General features: G+C 35.9%; 1 protein-coding gene across 7 annotated transcripts in view; it reads right to left on the bottom strand.

The window, feature by feature from the left end:
• The window catches only part of FAT1 (FAT atypical cadherin 1), a 101857-nt gene that overhangs the window by 59073 nt on the left and 25934 nt on the right, over positions 1 to 16850 (bottom strand). For all 7 annotated transcript variants that reach the window (XR_011903375.1, XM_072334592.1, XM_072334591.1 and 4 more), the window contains one exon: positions 8019 to 8333. Coding sequence is in view for 6 of the 7 variants with exons in the window: in XM_072334592.1 (XP_072190693.1) it covers positions 8019 to 8333 (315 nt within the window). In the remaining variant the exon portion in view is untranslated. The remainder of the gene's footprint in view (positions 1 to 8018; positions 8334 to 16850) is intronic.

The raw sequence follows: 16850 nt of genomic DNA, 5'->3' as shown, positions 1-16850 counted from the left end.
AAAAATACAAGCCCAAAATCCGAATACAGTTATTCAAAGGATGCTAGTAGCAATGACAACAAGTTTCCTGTTGAATCAACTTTGATCTTATTATGAATAGAAAACAATAATTTTTTGTTATGTTCTTTCTGACCTTGCAAAAACACCCTTGCTTTCAGCATGATTTGGTATGCTAAAGCCACACCCACTTAAAACCCAAATTCTATAAGCAATTAATATTTATTTTATTATTATTGCTCTTCTTTATTTTCTCACTTTGAGACATGTATCTTCAATAAGTATATGTAGAATTATTTCCATAAAATCACCCAACAACACCTTCAGTAATTTCTGCAAACCTAACACAATCCTGCTGTCTTTACAGCATCTGAACAAAGAAGCCCCGTGTTCCTTTTCCAAACTTTTTCCTGAGCAATGAAATACTGCTTTTAGCTGACTGTGGCTAGAACTAACTTTAAAAAAAAAAAAGAAAAAAAAGAAAAAAAAAAAAGCATAGTTAATTGAGAGAAATATTTAAAATCAATTAGAGGATTTAGGTTAGTCCTGAGGCCACTTCCTCTGTCACTGTTTAAAATTCCATGATTAATCTCCCATAAAACTGTTGAAACACACATGTGGATTAATGGAGACAGGCAAATTGTCAAAGAAAAGAAAAAGAACTTTTCGGGCTTTGCTCTGCTGGTAAAGCTGCTAACAGTTGGTAAATGTCTGAAATGCAAGGTAGCTGAACAAAGTCTAATTTTGATCTTTCTGCATTGAGTTAACTGAAAGAATTCATCAACAAGACTTGTAGTTAGCGAGTACAATCATAAAAACCCAAGCCTTCATGCATGGCAATGAACCTTGCTATATAAACAACCTAAAATTTAATGGGAGATTTAAAAAGTTATTATTGATAATTAAGAATATATCATTTCAAAGAAAATATCAGAGCAGGCTTCCGTGTTGCCTACTGATTTTGAAATAACCCTACAGGATGCCAGAAAACCAATCAGAAGTACTAGTTTTATACATGGCCTCGCTTACTGTAGCAGCAAAGGAAACAAAGCTTTACAGGTAGGGTTTTGATCTCAGTTATCCCGGCACATCTAAGACTATATTTACACAAATGAGACCACCCACTGGACCAGAATGTGTAAAGAACTTTGTTTCTCCTTTGTTTTTCCCAGCTCCTCTATCTAACGAGGTGTAATTGAATAACAGCAACATCTACAAATTAAAAGAAATAATCTCTACATAAGTACTTGCAAAGTTGCTGTTGTTGTTATTGTTGAAGAAAGCTACCTATAACAGCAAATTGTCTATCTTCTCCAGTGTCAAATCCCAGGATATTGCAGAAAGAACAGAAGGATGTTATTAAAAATTTCACAGATATAGGCTTGTCCTCCCAGCTTCAAAATAAGACAACTAGTTCAACCACAGATCTTCAAATGCTTTAAACAATATTCTAAAAGCAAGATAAAATTAGGTTTTTGCAGAATTAACTCCTTCCAAATGTGCGCCTATACAGTATTTTGCCTACTCCTCCAACCTTCTCTGGTTGCAGAATTTTAACAAGTATTTGGGTTAACTCCACTCACAAATTTAATAAAGGTAAAGAAAAAAAATCTCTTCTAGAGATAGTGTATTGAAATAATTTATTTTCTCTGCACGTGACAAGCAAACAGTTGGGCACATATGGGTTGCTACGCACTCTTTAAGCACTGGGACACAAGTGAAAAGTTCAAATTGCAGTTTTGGGGGGTTTTATTTAACTTTGAATTAGAATTGTGTGTAATGAAGTAGTCCTTGTTTCATTCTAAAATATTAGCTCAATTGAGATTAAAAAGCGCACGTAGTTATACAAAGATTTCCTTTGTTAAAATTAAGCCCATGCTATTGTACACTCACTGACCCTTCACTTCCTCACTAAGTCATTCTCCAGTGCCATCGGAAACCTATGGAAGTTGTATGCAGCTGTAACCATTTCCTATTTCACTTCAATCTCCAAATCAGCCACACACACAAGAAAGGATACTGCTCTGAAGGCTACAAACAGTGCAAAATTGATATAATTGAGTGAGGCAGATGGTTTCTCCAAGAGCTACTAACATTTTATAAAATCACAAAGCTCGAGTGATTGCAAGACACCGAGAAACAGAACAAGATCCATAGACTCAATGTTACACAATTTTTAATCCTCACATTTGACAGAAAAAACCATTTATATTAGAATAGCACTTTACAGTAGGACTGTGTCTAAAAAAAGGGTTTTTAATTCAGCACAGCTTGAATGTTGATATTAACTCTGTAATCCATGTTTTGAGGTATGGTATAATTTCAGGAATCAGACTGCTACAATCCTAAATTGCCACAGGATCACAGTAGTATAAGTATGTTCAGAAACATCAGATGATAAAAAGAACACAGAATAAATAAGAGCAAAAGTAGGATCGAGTAATATTAAATCCTGTACAAAATACTTCTATTTTCAGATTTAGTCACTCAAACTTTCCAGAGTCAAGACGACCAAGTCATATTAATTTCACTATCTTGTATGCATGTATTAAGGGTCAGAGAACAGGATACAGTAGATTTCAAAATGGGTAATTACTCAGTGCTTGTGTTGGAATCCCCCATGTAAGAAGGCCTTATCTAAGTGGCCTAACTCCTGTACCACTGGATTACTAATTTACTTAGAGGAATGACTGTGGAATTCTTGAGATAATACAGCAAGTGCTTCATAAATATGAATTGGGATATATCACAAAGCTCCTGTGCAATTAGGTAGTGCAATTATTCCTTTTTTATACCTGCAAAATTGAAGTATTGTGAACTAATTTGGTTAATTTCCTGTTCAGGTTATGAATTCAAGCCTAATTTTTGAGGCAATGTACCAATTCTCATATCAAGGCATAGGAAGTTACACTTTTGCTCTCAGCATTTCTGCAAATCTGATCCCAAATTCTTACATGACACAACATTCAATAGCTCCCTGCCTCATTTGCCATTATTGTTTTCAATTTCTGAAGTGAGGGACGGTTACTAAAGAAAATGTTATTTACTGTTCTTTCTCCAAGTCAAATCTACTCAGTACAATAAATGCAGCATAAGTCATAGGGGAGTAGAAGGAAGCGTATCAGTTTGGCAACAGAAAATTTATTTCGCAAGATCAGAAATTATTTCTGGGCTGAATAATGGACAAGGTAATAAAAAAATGTGCAAAGGTCTTCCCTCCTATCCCTATGGATACCTGATTAGCTCTTGCTCAGTGATACTGAGGAGAATTTGGAACTCCTTTTGCTTTGCCATTCCAGTGCAGATATTACCACTTGCAAGAAAGCAATACAGGCTTCTTTTAGACTGCCTTTCTCAGCAAACTTTGATGCATTAATATGACAAAGCCTGTATCACTGAGGAGCAGCCATCTTTCAAATAATGACATGGCAAAACAGTAAAATCTGAACGAAAACAGATACAGATGCAGCGTTAGGCAGTGGAATTCCACTAACTCAAGTCCTTCTGACCTTGCTAGAAGGCAATTACAAAATGCAAAACTGAAAACATGCAAACAAACAAACAAAAAAAACCCTCACATATCATAAAATAAAGTATACACTGAGCACTGAAGAACAACAACAGAAATTATTTACTGTTACATAATCTTTTGCTTTAAATCACTACATGAGGGTTCTAAAAGAGCAAATATTTCCTGATACTCTGAGCTCTTTAAACTCCAGCTAAAAGAGGTAAGACTGAACATTTTAATCCTAGAACATGTGTTCTGAATTGATATCAGTTTGTGCCAATTCCAACTATTTATATCCAAACACGTTAAAATGACTTGGATCTCCATAATTTTTGTCAATTACTCTGTGTTTAATTATAAGCACAAGAAGTTAAATAAAGTTTTACTATAGCTTATATAGAATCACTGAATACTTTGGGTTGGGATTAACTCTTAGATCTCACCCAATCCTACTACCATGGGCAGGGATAAGCTGCTCAAAGCTCCATTCAACCCAACTTTGAACACTTCCAATGATGGGGAACCCAAAGAGTCTTCCACAGTTGTGTTCAAGTTGATAATGAAAGTTGTGAAATTCATTCATACTCTAGTTCCTTCCTAGAAACAATATTATAGTGTCTATTATTATTATACTTGGCCAGCTTACATGGTACAGCAGCTCTTTTTTTTCTTCCCTCCCCATTACATGGGAACTCCCAAGCTAAAGAAAATATTTCACTTGCTTTAATCAAAGGCCAAGAACATCTGAAAAGATTACAAAATGTCATGCAATGTCCTGTTATATATTCTGCTTCAAAAAGTGAAATATCACTTCTTCATGCAAAGAAAAATGTAGCAATGTTTGTTTTCGATGAAGTTATTTATAAATACTTAAAATAATAAAGATATTTTCAAGTGCCAATGTAGATTTACTGAAGATTCTGAAACAGATCACTCTAAGAAGTATGCAGATAGATGATAACACTTAAGTAAGGAACCTTTTTTTTGTTTTCTTTAAATAGTTCAGTTAATCAATAGTTCTTTTCATGAAAACTTCTTCCTGTGAAAGACGAACTTATTCGCTACACAGATCCGTGTCAATTTCTCCATCTAAAACTTAGGCATATTGCACAACACATCTTAATTTACATGCTATAAATGCTAGAATTGAATTAGCTACATGCAGAAAACATATTTTACCTCATGTAAGTTATATACTATCTATAATCTCTATTACTCTAATGGGTGAGAGCTCTAGCCACACACCATAGAGTTAAATTCTATAAAAGACAGAAGAAGACACATCCTTGACACAGAGAAGAGACAACAACACAGTATCAGCTGAATTGTATTTTTAGTCACTGACCGCGTGTTTTAAGAATCCAAACACTCATCTTTCCTATACTTGGACAAAATGCCATTACAGTCCTCGATTTGCCTTTGGGACTGCACAGGCAACCAAAGCAATAAACGTAACACATGTTTAACTCTTTTACTCTGCCACTTTCAATGTTATAATGATACACAGTTAACAACTTGTATCCATATTCCAGCTCTGCCTCCCTTTTGACTGGAAGCGAAACCTGGGACCCGGTGAAAGTTTCTCATCTTCTGACAAATACCTTACAGCATGATAGCTTCCAACATCCAAAAGGGTGACATATTTGCAAAAGCAAATGAGACCAGATCTGATCTCACTAATTCTAGTCAAACATATTCTATTATAGTTAATTGAAGGAGATAAAATACATTGTGTTATATCTACAACAATAACAGATGTCTTTTAAAGTGATTTTTAACAGTCCTGGTTAAAGAGTTTTTACCACTAATAAGATCTATTTGGCTGAAATGCATCTGATTTACAGTGGATGGATGAGAGACTTGGGAAGTAACAAACCTGATAAACCCCGGTGATCAATAAGAGCTTTGACTAGGTCAGTATCTACTGCAGATTCATAGCTTCAAACCAAACACACAAGGAAAAAGAATATTGACCATCTGACGACATGCAACCCAATGTCTTATATAGTATGAAGACAACATACTTGAGCCAGCTACTTAGTTTTCACTGAACTTACTTCAGTGTACTTTGGGAACACAACAGAAAACAGCAAGAGGATACTCTTCTGTCCATCCACCTGTTCTCTTTCCCTGCTTTATATGTTTATTATCTCTGTCTGTCAAGCATTATAATTTTAACAAAAGCAGATAACGGGGAATTTACCCATCACTGTAATTTTAACAGTCTTTAAGGACAACACTTTCCCCTCTGCTGAATGTAAATTAGAGAAATTTCTTCTTCAGTACTTGTACCCTGGCTTAATTAATTAATGGCTGATTTATTTTCATTTATTTTTCCCCTTTGACATGGGCCTGAGACAAGTCCTCTGGACCACTTTGCCTAATTCTGCAGTACGGTGCCATAATAAAGGCAGGTAAGAAACTCTCTTGACAGAAAATCTTTATTAGCACTCTATTAAGTATTCCTCATCACTTCAGCATCTAGTGTGCAAGCTCCCTTAAGCTTGCTTTTTAGCATAAGTGATACCACCAGTATCATTCTGATGAGAAAAACTATGGACTCAATTTGAAGATAAGTCACAATGTCCACGTAAACTGCTTTTTTTTTTTTTTTTTTTTTTTTTTTTTTCCCTATACAAAAAATAAAGATGCTTTTTCACCTCAAAACTAGAGTGTGGCGGATATGCAAGTTTCCATACAAAAAGCATGGGAAATTTTACATAGTGATATGGAAAGCATAAATGAGATGGAAAGGATCAAAGAGTATGAAAAAATATGATATAGAAAAAGTAAGCACATGATATCCTACAACAGTTGGCCAATTATATAACGAAGTGTAAATGTAGGCAGAGCTTATGTTCACTTGCAGTTTGAGCACCAAAACCAGTCAGTTTTTTCCAGGTAACTCTCAGGCTATTTCTGGTATTTTTAAATCAATATCATTCTTTGAGACAAGGATTATCAAAGCAGTAGGCAATACTACTTTGCTAAAACAGAAAGAAAGGAAGGCTAGTACACAGAATAATCAGAAATAAATTCATTTCAGATCATGTGAGAACACAGAAGTTAAGAGAAATAAAAATAAGCTGTTAGTTACTGCACTCTCTTTCTCTGATTTTAATTTTTTCTTGTTTTACATCTCCAGGCTGCCTTTGTAGTAGAACAAATCTTTCTGTAAATATAGTAGCTATAGGCCTTACCTGTGCTAAAGACCTTTTGTTGCTTATGTTATTTCCTGCATGCCTATTGGCAATGTCTCACAAGCAGATACAGAACACACTGACCAAGAAATTATTGTAAAAAAATATATATATATCCAAATAGTATACCTGTGTTTGCATTCAGAGCTTTGCTGACACAGCAACTGCAGCTTATATACCATGTAATTCTTTTACACTGAGCTAAAACCATGAAACATAATGAAGACTAGTGTAAATCCAATCTTCAAAACATACTTCTCACTCGTAGGGTTTTGCTACTCATTTACATCTCCTGAAATTCCAACCATGAATGAGCAACAGATACATGAATGCGGATATTTTTCTGCCTTTCTACATAATGCCTTTAGTCTAAAAATCTCTGGATTCTGAGAAGTTTCCGACTGAGTGAATCAGAAGTCTCCTGTAATTTGTACTCAGCGCAGGGACTTAAGTGCAACATATGAAAAGATAAGCTGTGCCCTACCTACCCAGGTGCCTCTTTTTTAATATTAGGAAAGATGTATGAAAATAACATCCAGTACAGCTACTATTTTTTCTGCATTCACTCATAAGCAAAGGATGGTGGGCAGCTTTTATGTCATTTTTAAACTTGTTCTTCAGCTTCAGTTAAAATGAATTATTTCATCCGTTTCCTCTCTGGTAACAGTTCAGTTGTCTTCATATTGTACTTTCCTGTTAAACTCTCAGCATGTTTCTCCAAAGTCTTCCAATCAACTCTAAACTCACCCACTGAAGTCACACCTTCTTTCCCCTACACATCAGCCATGACTGCAAATTAACTTCCAGATTTTGTCTCTTACAATGGCAACAGCTAGTAACACAGAGAGTCCCTCATGACTGGGACAAGTGAATTTGCAGTTAATAAATGGCTTGCACTGACTCGTCTAACATTAACTGGAGGGGACAGGAGCAGGAACTGGCTTAAAAATTGTGCACGAAAACTGGAAGACAGGGATTGCTAAAAACAATTTGGATAAAGCTAATCTAAGATTCCAAGAGCATATTTACTGCAGTACAAATCCAAATGGACACTGAGCGGACTAAAGCTGAGCTACTCTGAGGTAAACAACCTCAAAAAGGGCACAGAAGTCAAATACTCTGAATAAACTGTTTCACTCTCAGATACTCTTAATGATTTGTATCACTTACTGATACAAAGCTAGCAGTTTATCTCAGCAACTACCTGAGGCCTGCTAACAATGTTAAACCAGAGACAAAATTTTGTTCATTTATTGTATTTATGCAAAAACATCAACTGACTCATATATAAAATACTGTATTGTACTTACCAGTTTTGGGGTTTATTGAAAAAAATCCCTGTGGATTTCCACTTGTAATCTTGTATGTTAATTTTTCACTTGAGCTAGAATCTGGATCAAATGCTTCAATTTGAATGACGGATACATCCTTAGGTGAGTTTTCCATGACCTCTGGGTAATAAACTGGTTCTGTTGTCTGAGGAGCATTATCATTAACATCCCCAACTTCTATGTAGATTTCAATGAAAGATGATAAAGGCACAACACCTTGGTCTGTTGCATAAACTGTCAACCAGTAATGTGAAGTAGTCTCACGATCCAGGTGATCAGCAGTCTCAATAATGCCTGTTTACCCGGAGGAGAAAGAAAGAGAAAATGATAAATATATAGAAGTGTGTAGGAATAGAGAAAACTACAAACTTAAAAAACATCAGAAGAAAATCAGGAAGGTCATACGAACTGACATTGATTCTACAAACTGAGTTAATATACAGACACAAATATGAAAACTAATCTGAAATCACAAAAATAAAATTACTATAGCAGTTTTCAGCAATTATGCATTACGAAAATTAAACAGTATACTACCATCCTTTGAGATTTGTCAGATCAATTAACACTATTCAAAAAAGCTGTTTTGCCTAAAAGATAAAATATAATGAATAATTTGCAGTCTTTTGGGACTTGAATGACCCCCTTTATTCATCATTGATTATACTGAATTTTATACCATATTAAACGATCTGATTTGGATGCCAAACTCTTGAACTATTTACCATTATCCATATTAATGAGCAGCTACTTAAATGTAAAACATTCTTATCTACATGCCTGAATGAATTACTTAACCGAATTTTCATAATTTGTGTAACTAGTCAGGTCCACACAGAAAACTCACAGAAAAGTTAGACCTGAAACTAACCTTCCTATTATTAAGACCAACCACTGTCTACCATTACTTTGGCAATAAAAAGCAATACTTTGCTCAATTTTACACCCATAAAATGAATTACCATTTAAGGAGAATTCATAAACTTCACAATGGAATTAGTCTGAACCAAAACTAAATAAATCAGGAGGGGCCTGAGTGTTTATTCACTGCTAAGGAGACTCAGATCTATTTTTATGAACATCTTTCTCAACAAAGTATGCTCATAACATGTGTTATTTATAAAAAAAGAAGTCATGAATTTGACAGGGGGTTAATACCACAGTATCACAGTATCGTGCGAGTTGGAAGGGACCTTAGAGATCATCGAGTCCAACTCCCGGGATTTGAGCCTTACTGTGTAGCAGAGCAGCATTTCTGCCACTTGCGCCACAGGGAGATTCGAACCCCAGGCCTCTGGTGTTGCACGCAGCACCTTATACCACTGTGCCACCGGAGGCACACAATGTATGTATTCATAGAGCCATGACATCATAGAAGCTTGCATTTTCCTTTTCTTGATCCAGTTGTTCTTGCATGTCACCCTATCTGAGATATTTTCTGAATGGAAGTGAATGAACCTGATACATAACAGGATATGGGTGGAGTAATATCCTGCAACCATTCACTGTGTTCATCTTGAAAAGCTTTGTCATGGCTCTTTTTTATTTATTATATCGATACACAGAAGGCCTAATTAGTAGAGAAGCCCAGATGAGTCAAATGGCTACAGGATTCTAGGTATATTCATATGATGTGACTACGTGTGATGTGGCCCTTGCCCTGAGCTACTCTACTCTCCACAATGTACATATAATCAGTAAAACGGGACCTCCATAAACTATGCCACTACACTTTTACAACAGTTCCTCAGGAAAGAAACTAACTGTAATTTCCCTCATGCACTGCAGACACATTAATTATGCAATATTAAGCTCAGAAAAATGAGATTAATACTGAGGAATCACTCCTTTGCTCATTACTCTCCTTGCTCTGTGGAAAGCTGCATAAAGGTTTGATGGCAATCATCCTACATTTTAAGCTGTCAAAAAGACTTCAGGAGGGCTGCAGGGCATAGCACCAAATACCTAAACCTGCAGCATAGCTATGTGTAGCATTCAGAGCAACACAGCATTACAGAACTACCACCAGGTGTCAGTGTGGAAATTGCTTTCACATAGTCTCAAAACAGAACTGGGATAAAAAGGAGGGGCAGGTAATACTGCAATTTGAAAATATACAGACATTACACACAGTCTATAACCGCTTTCTTGAAAGCAAACCGATGGTTTTGTAACTTCCTTCTTTGCAGATGAACACCATCAGAAAACAAATCAAGTTGTTCATTTTAAGAACACTTAGATTTCACAGTTCTAATCTCTTTCCCTCAGAATCTGTAATTTTTGATGGCAGTCTTGTTATAAAAAAATAAATCCTCTAAAGCTACTAGGTTTGTGCTGTGGCTACTTGCACAGTTTCTCAGGTTAACATAAAGAATAATTTAGACAGGATACCATAAATCTGTTCTCTCAAAAAAAGCAGATGCAGTCTTGAGCACCCTGTTACCTGGATTCTTTTTTTGTAACTTGACACTGCACCTTTTGCATGTCTCTGTTTCAGCCAAAAGACTTGCCTGGGAGTAAAAGAATGTGTGAATTATTCTGGCCTCACCTGTAAACCTAGTGCTGGATATGGCACAGAAGCATTTCAGCTTCAATCTGGGTAGATTCCCTGCATGTCCCAGAACATTTCGTAAAACCTTCATGTCCTACCAAATACCAGACTGACTGTTGTAATTCTCTCTTAGCAGGGCTCCTATTAATGCTGCTCTGTTGCTTGTGATCTGTGCAGAACACAGTGGGCATGATTATGTGCTGCACTGAGCAACTATTATCATTTTACACCTGTCCTGCATTCCTAACACTATCTACATCAGAAGTAGCAGATCCATTTTAAGATAACTTTGCCTGATTTTAAAGAAACAGAAAGGGAGACTCTTGTGACAATGGAGCTCTCCTGCAATCTTCCCAACTGGCATCTGCAGTTTCTACTACCTCAGTTACCTAGGCCTTCCTCAGGTCAAATTAATGAATTAATTAATTAAAATCCAACCAATTTTGCCTTTGTGAATTGTCATATCTCAAGTGTCCATACCCAAAAAGGGTAATGGGGAAGAAAAATAAAGAGTACAATGACAAAACAAGCATTTCAAGAAGAAATACATAAAAACATTATGGGTATGCAAAGGCAGTGCTGTACAACAGAAGAAACATGGCCATCTTTATTTATCACCTCATTTCTCATTTCAAATTAGACTTGCATGTCTGGGGTTACTGCTGTATAGTTTATACTGACTTTTGCAGAAATCTGTAATGAAAGGCCTTTTTATCTGTCTGATCACCAGACAACTGAATAAATCATATAACAGATGTTTACCCAATAGGGGAGCTCTAATTCTCAACAATTTCCCATTTTCTACAGGGCCACCCATAATCTCTCCATGAATAGAAACAACGTGAAACGTTGTTTCTCTCCCATTTTTATCATGTTTCTCACTCAACAGATACAACTATTAGATGAACAATTTTTTTTCTGTATACTATGCTCATTATAACCCCAAACTACAAGATAAGAACAGCTGGACAAAACATTTTATGAGCATTCAAATATGCAAAAGATGTCTATGTAACTGTTTACATTTAATGCTTATTAATAGATTAATTCCTGAACAAACTTTTCTCAGAGATGAAGTCTACTTAAAAAAAAGTAATAATAATAATCACCATTCATCCCACTTACAGTTTGAAACAGATGTACTGGACAGCTGTGTATGCAAGATGGGAAATTTATTTAACATTACGCATAGTAAGGGGATTATTATGACAATACTATGAATGAAGACTCATGATACATTCCTCCCTCCAGTAACAATACATGTCAAAGAGGACAAAACAGAGAGCAGAAGTTTCTCCTGTGCAGTCACCTGCTGAGGGGCGGTGGAGCTCCCCACATCTATTTCCCTCACATTACTCATAGCTCCCAGTGCAGACAGGGATGGGATGAGTGCACTATCAGTGACTCAGCTCCCATTCCATGTTGCTACCGCCCAGCAACAAAATGGAGCAGGGTACTGAGCCAGTGCACAAACCTGGGCAGCGGTTGTACAGGGTGGGGGCAGTCACTGAGGACCAAAACCTGAATTTCTTCAGGTCTAGCATAAGCACTTTTGCCAGAAAGCACAAACTTAGATTTTTTTTGTTTCCTCTCTCACTAGCATACAAGCTGACCTTACATCAGCCATTACAAAACACCATCCTTTTCTCATTACTTTGATTGAAGTCATTCCTGCTTCAGCAAGTTTAACACTAAATCATTCCTGATTTTGCCTATGGGAACACCTGCAGCTTCATCTGTGACTTCTATGCAACAACGATGAATACAAATGTATGTAAAATCAGTAGTGTACCTTTAAAAAAAAAAAAAGTAAGAACAAAGAAGACTATTTTATTCTTTCCACTATGACAATGATGCTTCTGCCCAGTACAGGTCAAGAACTAGTTATTAAAGTATCACTGGTCTACCAACTTAGTCCTTTTCCAAGCTTTGACTGACAGCAGCCTATTTTTTATATTTTTTCATGCTTTCACAGCATGAAGCTATGAAGGCCAATACTTATGGATTTCACAAAGTCACTGGCTTCTAGCTCTACTGGTTCTCAAGACAGGAAACAGGAAACTGATGGGAACTCAAACATCAAAAAAGTAATAAATCAATCGAAGAAAGAGTTCATTTGTTTTAATCTTGCACTCAGCTCAAGCCTTTAGGTATCAGCAAGATGCTAATCAGTATCATCAATTTCAGCAGCATGACTTGACTCCTAAGAAGTATTTTCACTTTTTTCTTCCAGTGGTGTAAAGTACACCTAGGGATTACAACTTAAGTATTTCTATTATGTATTTGGTACGTTGAAGGCTCTTTCTCTAACTCTTCTCCCATTCAAAGAAAAATCTTTAGTCAGCAAATTTCCCATTCTTTATGCTGAAGCAAACTGGTAATTTTATCTTTTACAAACCATTTGCTTTTTATGTAGTGAGACGAGCAGATAAATATCCCACAGAGCACCACCAGAGAACTTTCAACATATATGGCAATCCCAAAGACATGTAAATATTATTGGTCATAAAATATGATGAAACGAGTATTTTAGAAACATTTTCACTTGGTCAGATTTGCAATCTTCAAGCTTTTCAGGTGCTTAGATAAAAATGTTTTTATTCATCAGTCATTAACCACTAGCAGGGAGAAGAAAAGAGCTCTAATAAAATGTTTCTCAGTCGTCTGCAAGGGGGCATCAGAGCTAATTTCACAATCTTCATATGTCTAAAATTTTAGACTAGATATTGTTACTATTTGATGCAATATTTGATGCAATTTTTATTGATTTCATTAAAAGAAGGTGAAAGTCCTCAACAAATACAATACAATACAAGTAAATCAGAAGTCAGTAAGCAGTAACAGGCTGGTTTAAGAACACGGCAACTGGGCTAAGACTGGAACATTAAACCCAACCTTTCCAGAAACCAGCATTACTTCCAATTTTAATCCCATAGCCCAAATCATTACAACCAAAGTCACTCTTAAAACAAAAATAAACATATAAATCCATCTCAAATCTGATAGTCCTGCATAAGCCAATTCTATCTAATTAACAAACGCTCAAACTGTAATACCCCCAATTCCTAGGGATGATCCTCCTTAAGTGTGCTTATCCATGAGAACTCTCATTAACAATATTAATGATTCTGTAATGCAAATCAAAACCAGCAATCATTTCTCAGCAAAGCATGAAAATGCAGTTTAGTTGAATTTGCCCTGGGAATGACAGCTAAAACAAACTAAGAGAAATCCCTGGCCTGGAACACTGTTCTTGAAATCTGATTACAAATTTAATTAATCTGAATTCTAATAGTCTGAGCAAATCAAAAGGCTTCTTCAGCTGCTTTAAAAGCCATCTCTGCGGTAAAAAAGAAAATATTTTAACTGCATGAACATGGGTTTTGATCAAATATGGCCATCAACGAACGACCAATCTTACAAGTGAGCAGATGCAGCTTGCTCCAACCAGAGGCGTACCCTCCCTCAGTGGCTGTAGCCTGTATACACATCAACACAGCCTTTAACTTTGTCTTGAGATCTGACCAGACTATAAACCAATGGAACAGAAGCAAGCACCAAGGTCTATACAGTCTTTTCAATTACAAACATAATGAGAGAGTGTTAAACAGCTTAGCACATACTGCTGCTTACCACCTGAATCTCTCCTGCATCTGTACAGGCTGCATATATTTTCCAGAACGTTACTGGTATTTATGTAATCAATTTTTATACACACAATGGTCTAAAGAATCCCGTCTTCCAGAAGTCTGCAGGCTTTCTGATCAAATTTCTGCTTTAACTTCTGTTAAACTTTGTTGAGTTGCTTTAAAACAATGAAATAAATCAGACTATACAAATTCAGAGGTTGTAGCAGATCTGACAGAAATTAAAAATAATTTAAAAAAAAAAAAAGGAAAAAAAAAAGAAAAAGAAAAAAAAAGGAACAGCATCTGGTGTAGATGACACAGCACTCACTTATCTGCTTCCCAGCAGTCCCTAGAGGACTCAAAGAGAAACATCTATACTCTTTTGACCTCCATTTCCCCTTGAGTAACTTCTAGAAGCATAGTCAAACCAGGAAAACTGGCAAGTGCAACATTGTATACTACATATGTTTCCACCCTCCTATACCCCCTTTATGCAAAGTTACCTGGGAGGTACGAAAAAAAAAAAAAAAAAAAAAAAAAAAAATAAAAAAAAGGAGGGGAGGGGAGGGGAGAGGAGGGGAGCAGGGGGAAGAACATTAACAGCTACAGCATATGCTCACAGAAGACCGGAGCATACTAATTATACCAGTATACCTGGTATACATTGTGATTCTAGTACTAATTATGACCAGTGACATACCTCAGATTCTTTCCACTTCTAAAACAATTTAAAAAACATCCTCCAGTCAGTTTATCTATATTTCTGATGGACCAGATAACCTCTGCCCATCACTATAGTAAGACACTGGGAAACATCGTGAAGAAGTAGCCAAGTACAACCATACATAGTGCCAAGAAGTCTTATGCACCATAGTGCATTCTGCCATGCTGCAAAGAAAGAAGTTTTGAAAAATGGAACATTTTGAATTCCCAAGTAAAAAAAAAAAAAAACAAACTGTACTTTCCATGTGGCTGCTGTAACTCAGGCCTCTACCAAGAACCAGTTTGTGAGGAACAACTGAGCCCCAAGACTGCAATTCTAAAAAACCATCCGATGCCAATAAAATTTAATATTATTTGATCAGACAAATAATAATGATTTAACAAAGCCAAAACAAACAAAGGCATCACAATAAAACACTGGTCTTTATACCACATAAATCAGTGCCCTGAAGTACTGAAGATTTCATGTATGCCCTGACACAGAGACAAGGAACTAGTCAGCACTTAAAATGTCAGTTGAAAAGACCAAAATCTCCAACCTGTGAACTTGAAACAATCTCCTTCTTTAGAAGGAATGGAATGAGATTCCTTTTGCAGAAGTGAAATGTCAGCTCATCTACTGTATAAACACGGCAACATGCCAGGAGAGGCTCTGCACTCTGAGTTGTGAAATACTAAAGACCTGTGGCTGGCAGTGTGAACTTTTAAAAATGATACACAACCTCTGTCTTTTAGGAGAACTATTTTGATAAATAAACAGAGCTGGAAAAGTACTAGCCCTTCTTACCTGCTTCACACAACACTTACAAAAGGAAGCATTACTTCATTATGCTTCTGCAGAAGTGCAACAGCCACTGAGAGAAAAATGATTTACTCTTGAACTTCAGAGCAATTTAAAACTTACTACTGACAATGCAAACGCCTCACATATAAGACTTATTGAATCTGAATCACACAACAAGCTACACTGCATTGTTTCAGAATACAAGTAATCCTTGGTTGCAGCTCTAAGAAAGAGAAGAAAGGGTGAGCAGCTACTGCTTGGCTTTGACTCGCACATGAACAAGAGAGAAATGTTCACTGCTCTTCTCTCTTCTCCAAGAGCATCTAATTAAGCACACAGCAAGACTGTAACCTAGCAACAAGCCTTCAATATTGCATTTTGCATAACTCATGTAGAATTAAAATTACTTGTTTGCAAATATACCTGAGGAAAATGAATATGCGTCGTTAAGAACTCTATTTAGTTTGAAATAGCTTCATCATTTCTTTTCAACAATTCAGAGATTCTTCTATTTTGCCTGAGTAAAACTGAACCTCAAGTTACATTCTGATTTCTCTTTTAAGTAACATTATGATGTTAGCTTTCATAAGTACCTTGGTGAGCTGTACTTCAATGTTCTCTGAATAACAACAATAACAGTAATTTAAAAAAAAAAAAAAAAGAAACAAAAATAAAAACAAAACAAAAAATAACAACAAAAAGCCAACATCCCCAACCAATAAACCTTGAAAAATTTCACAAGTTACGTTTGCAGGCAACAGAGTTAAGGATTTCATGTGCTCCCTGCAAACCCTTAAGTAATATCCACTAGCAACTATCATCACTATAATTACTTTTTTTTAGTATTTACAGCTTGTTAAACCTCCATATTTTATATGTTTATTTCTGGTAAGTTTCCATACAGTGGTTTTACCCCATTTTTTAAAGACATATGTGTTTTTTTTCCTTTATAACTACTAGTTCTTTATGGCTACTGAAGACAAATAATGACAAAATAAGGCTTACAATTTTTGCTTCAGAGAACTCTCCAAAAAATCTCTCCAAGGAATTGCTAGGGAATAAAACCACTGAAAATAAGCTAAAATTAATATACTGGAATCACAAGTCTTTTGTCACTTTTTATA

Source organism: Excalfactoria chinensis, chromosome 4 (assembly GCF_039878825.1).
Source record: "Excalfactoria chinensis isolate bCotChi1 chromosome 4, bCotChi1.hap2, whole genome shotgun sequence".
Lineage (NCBI taxonomy): Eukaryota > Metazoa > Chordata > Aves > Galliformes > Phasianidae > Excalfactoria > Excalfactoria chinensis.
This window is presented reverse-complemented; position numbering and strand designations above follow the sequence as displayed.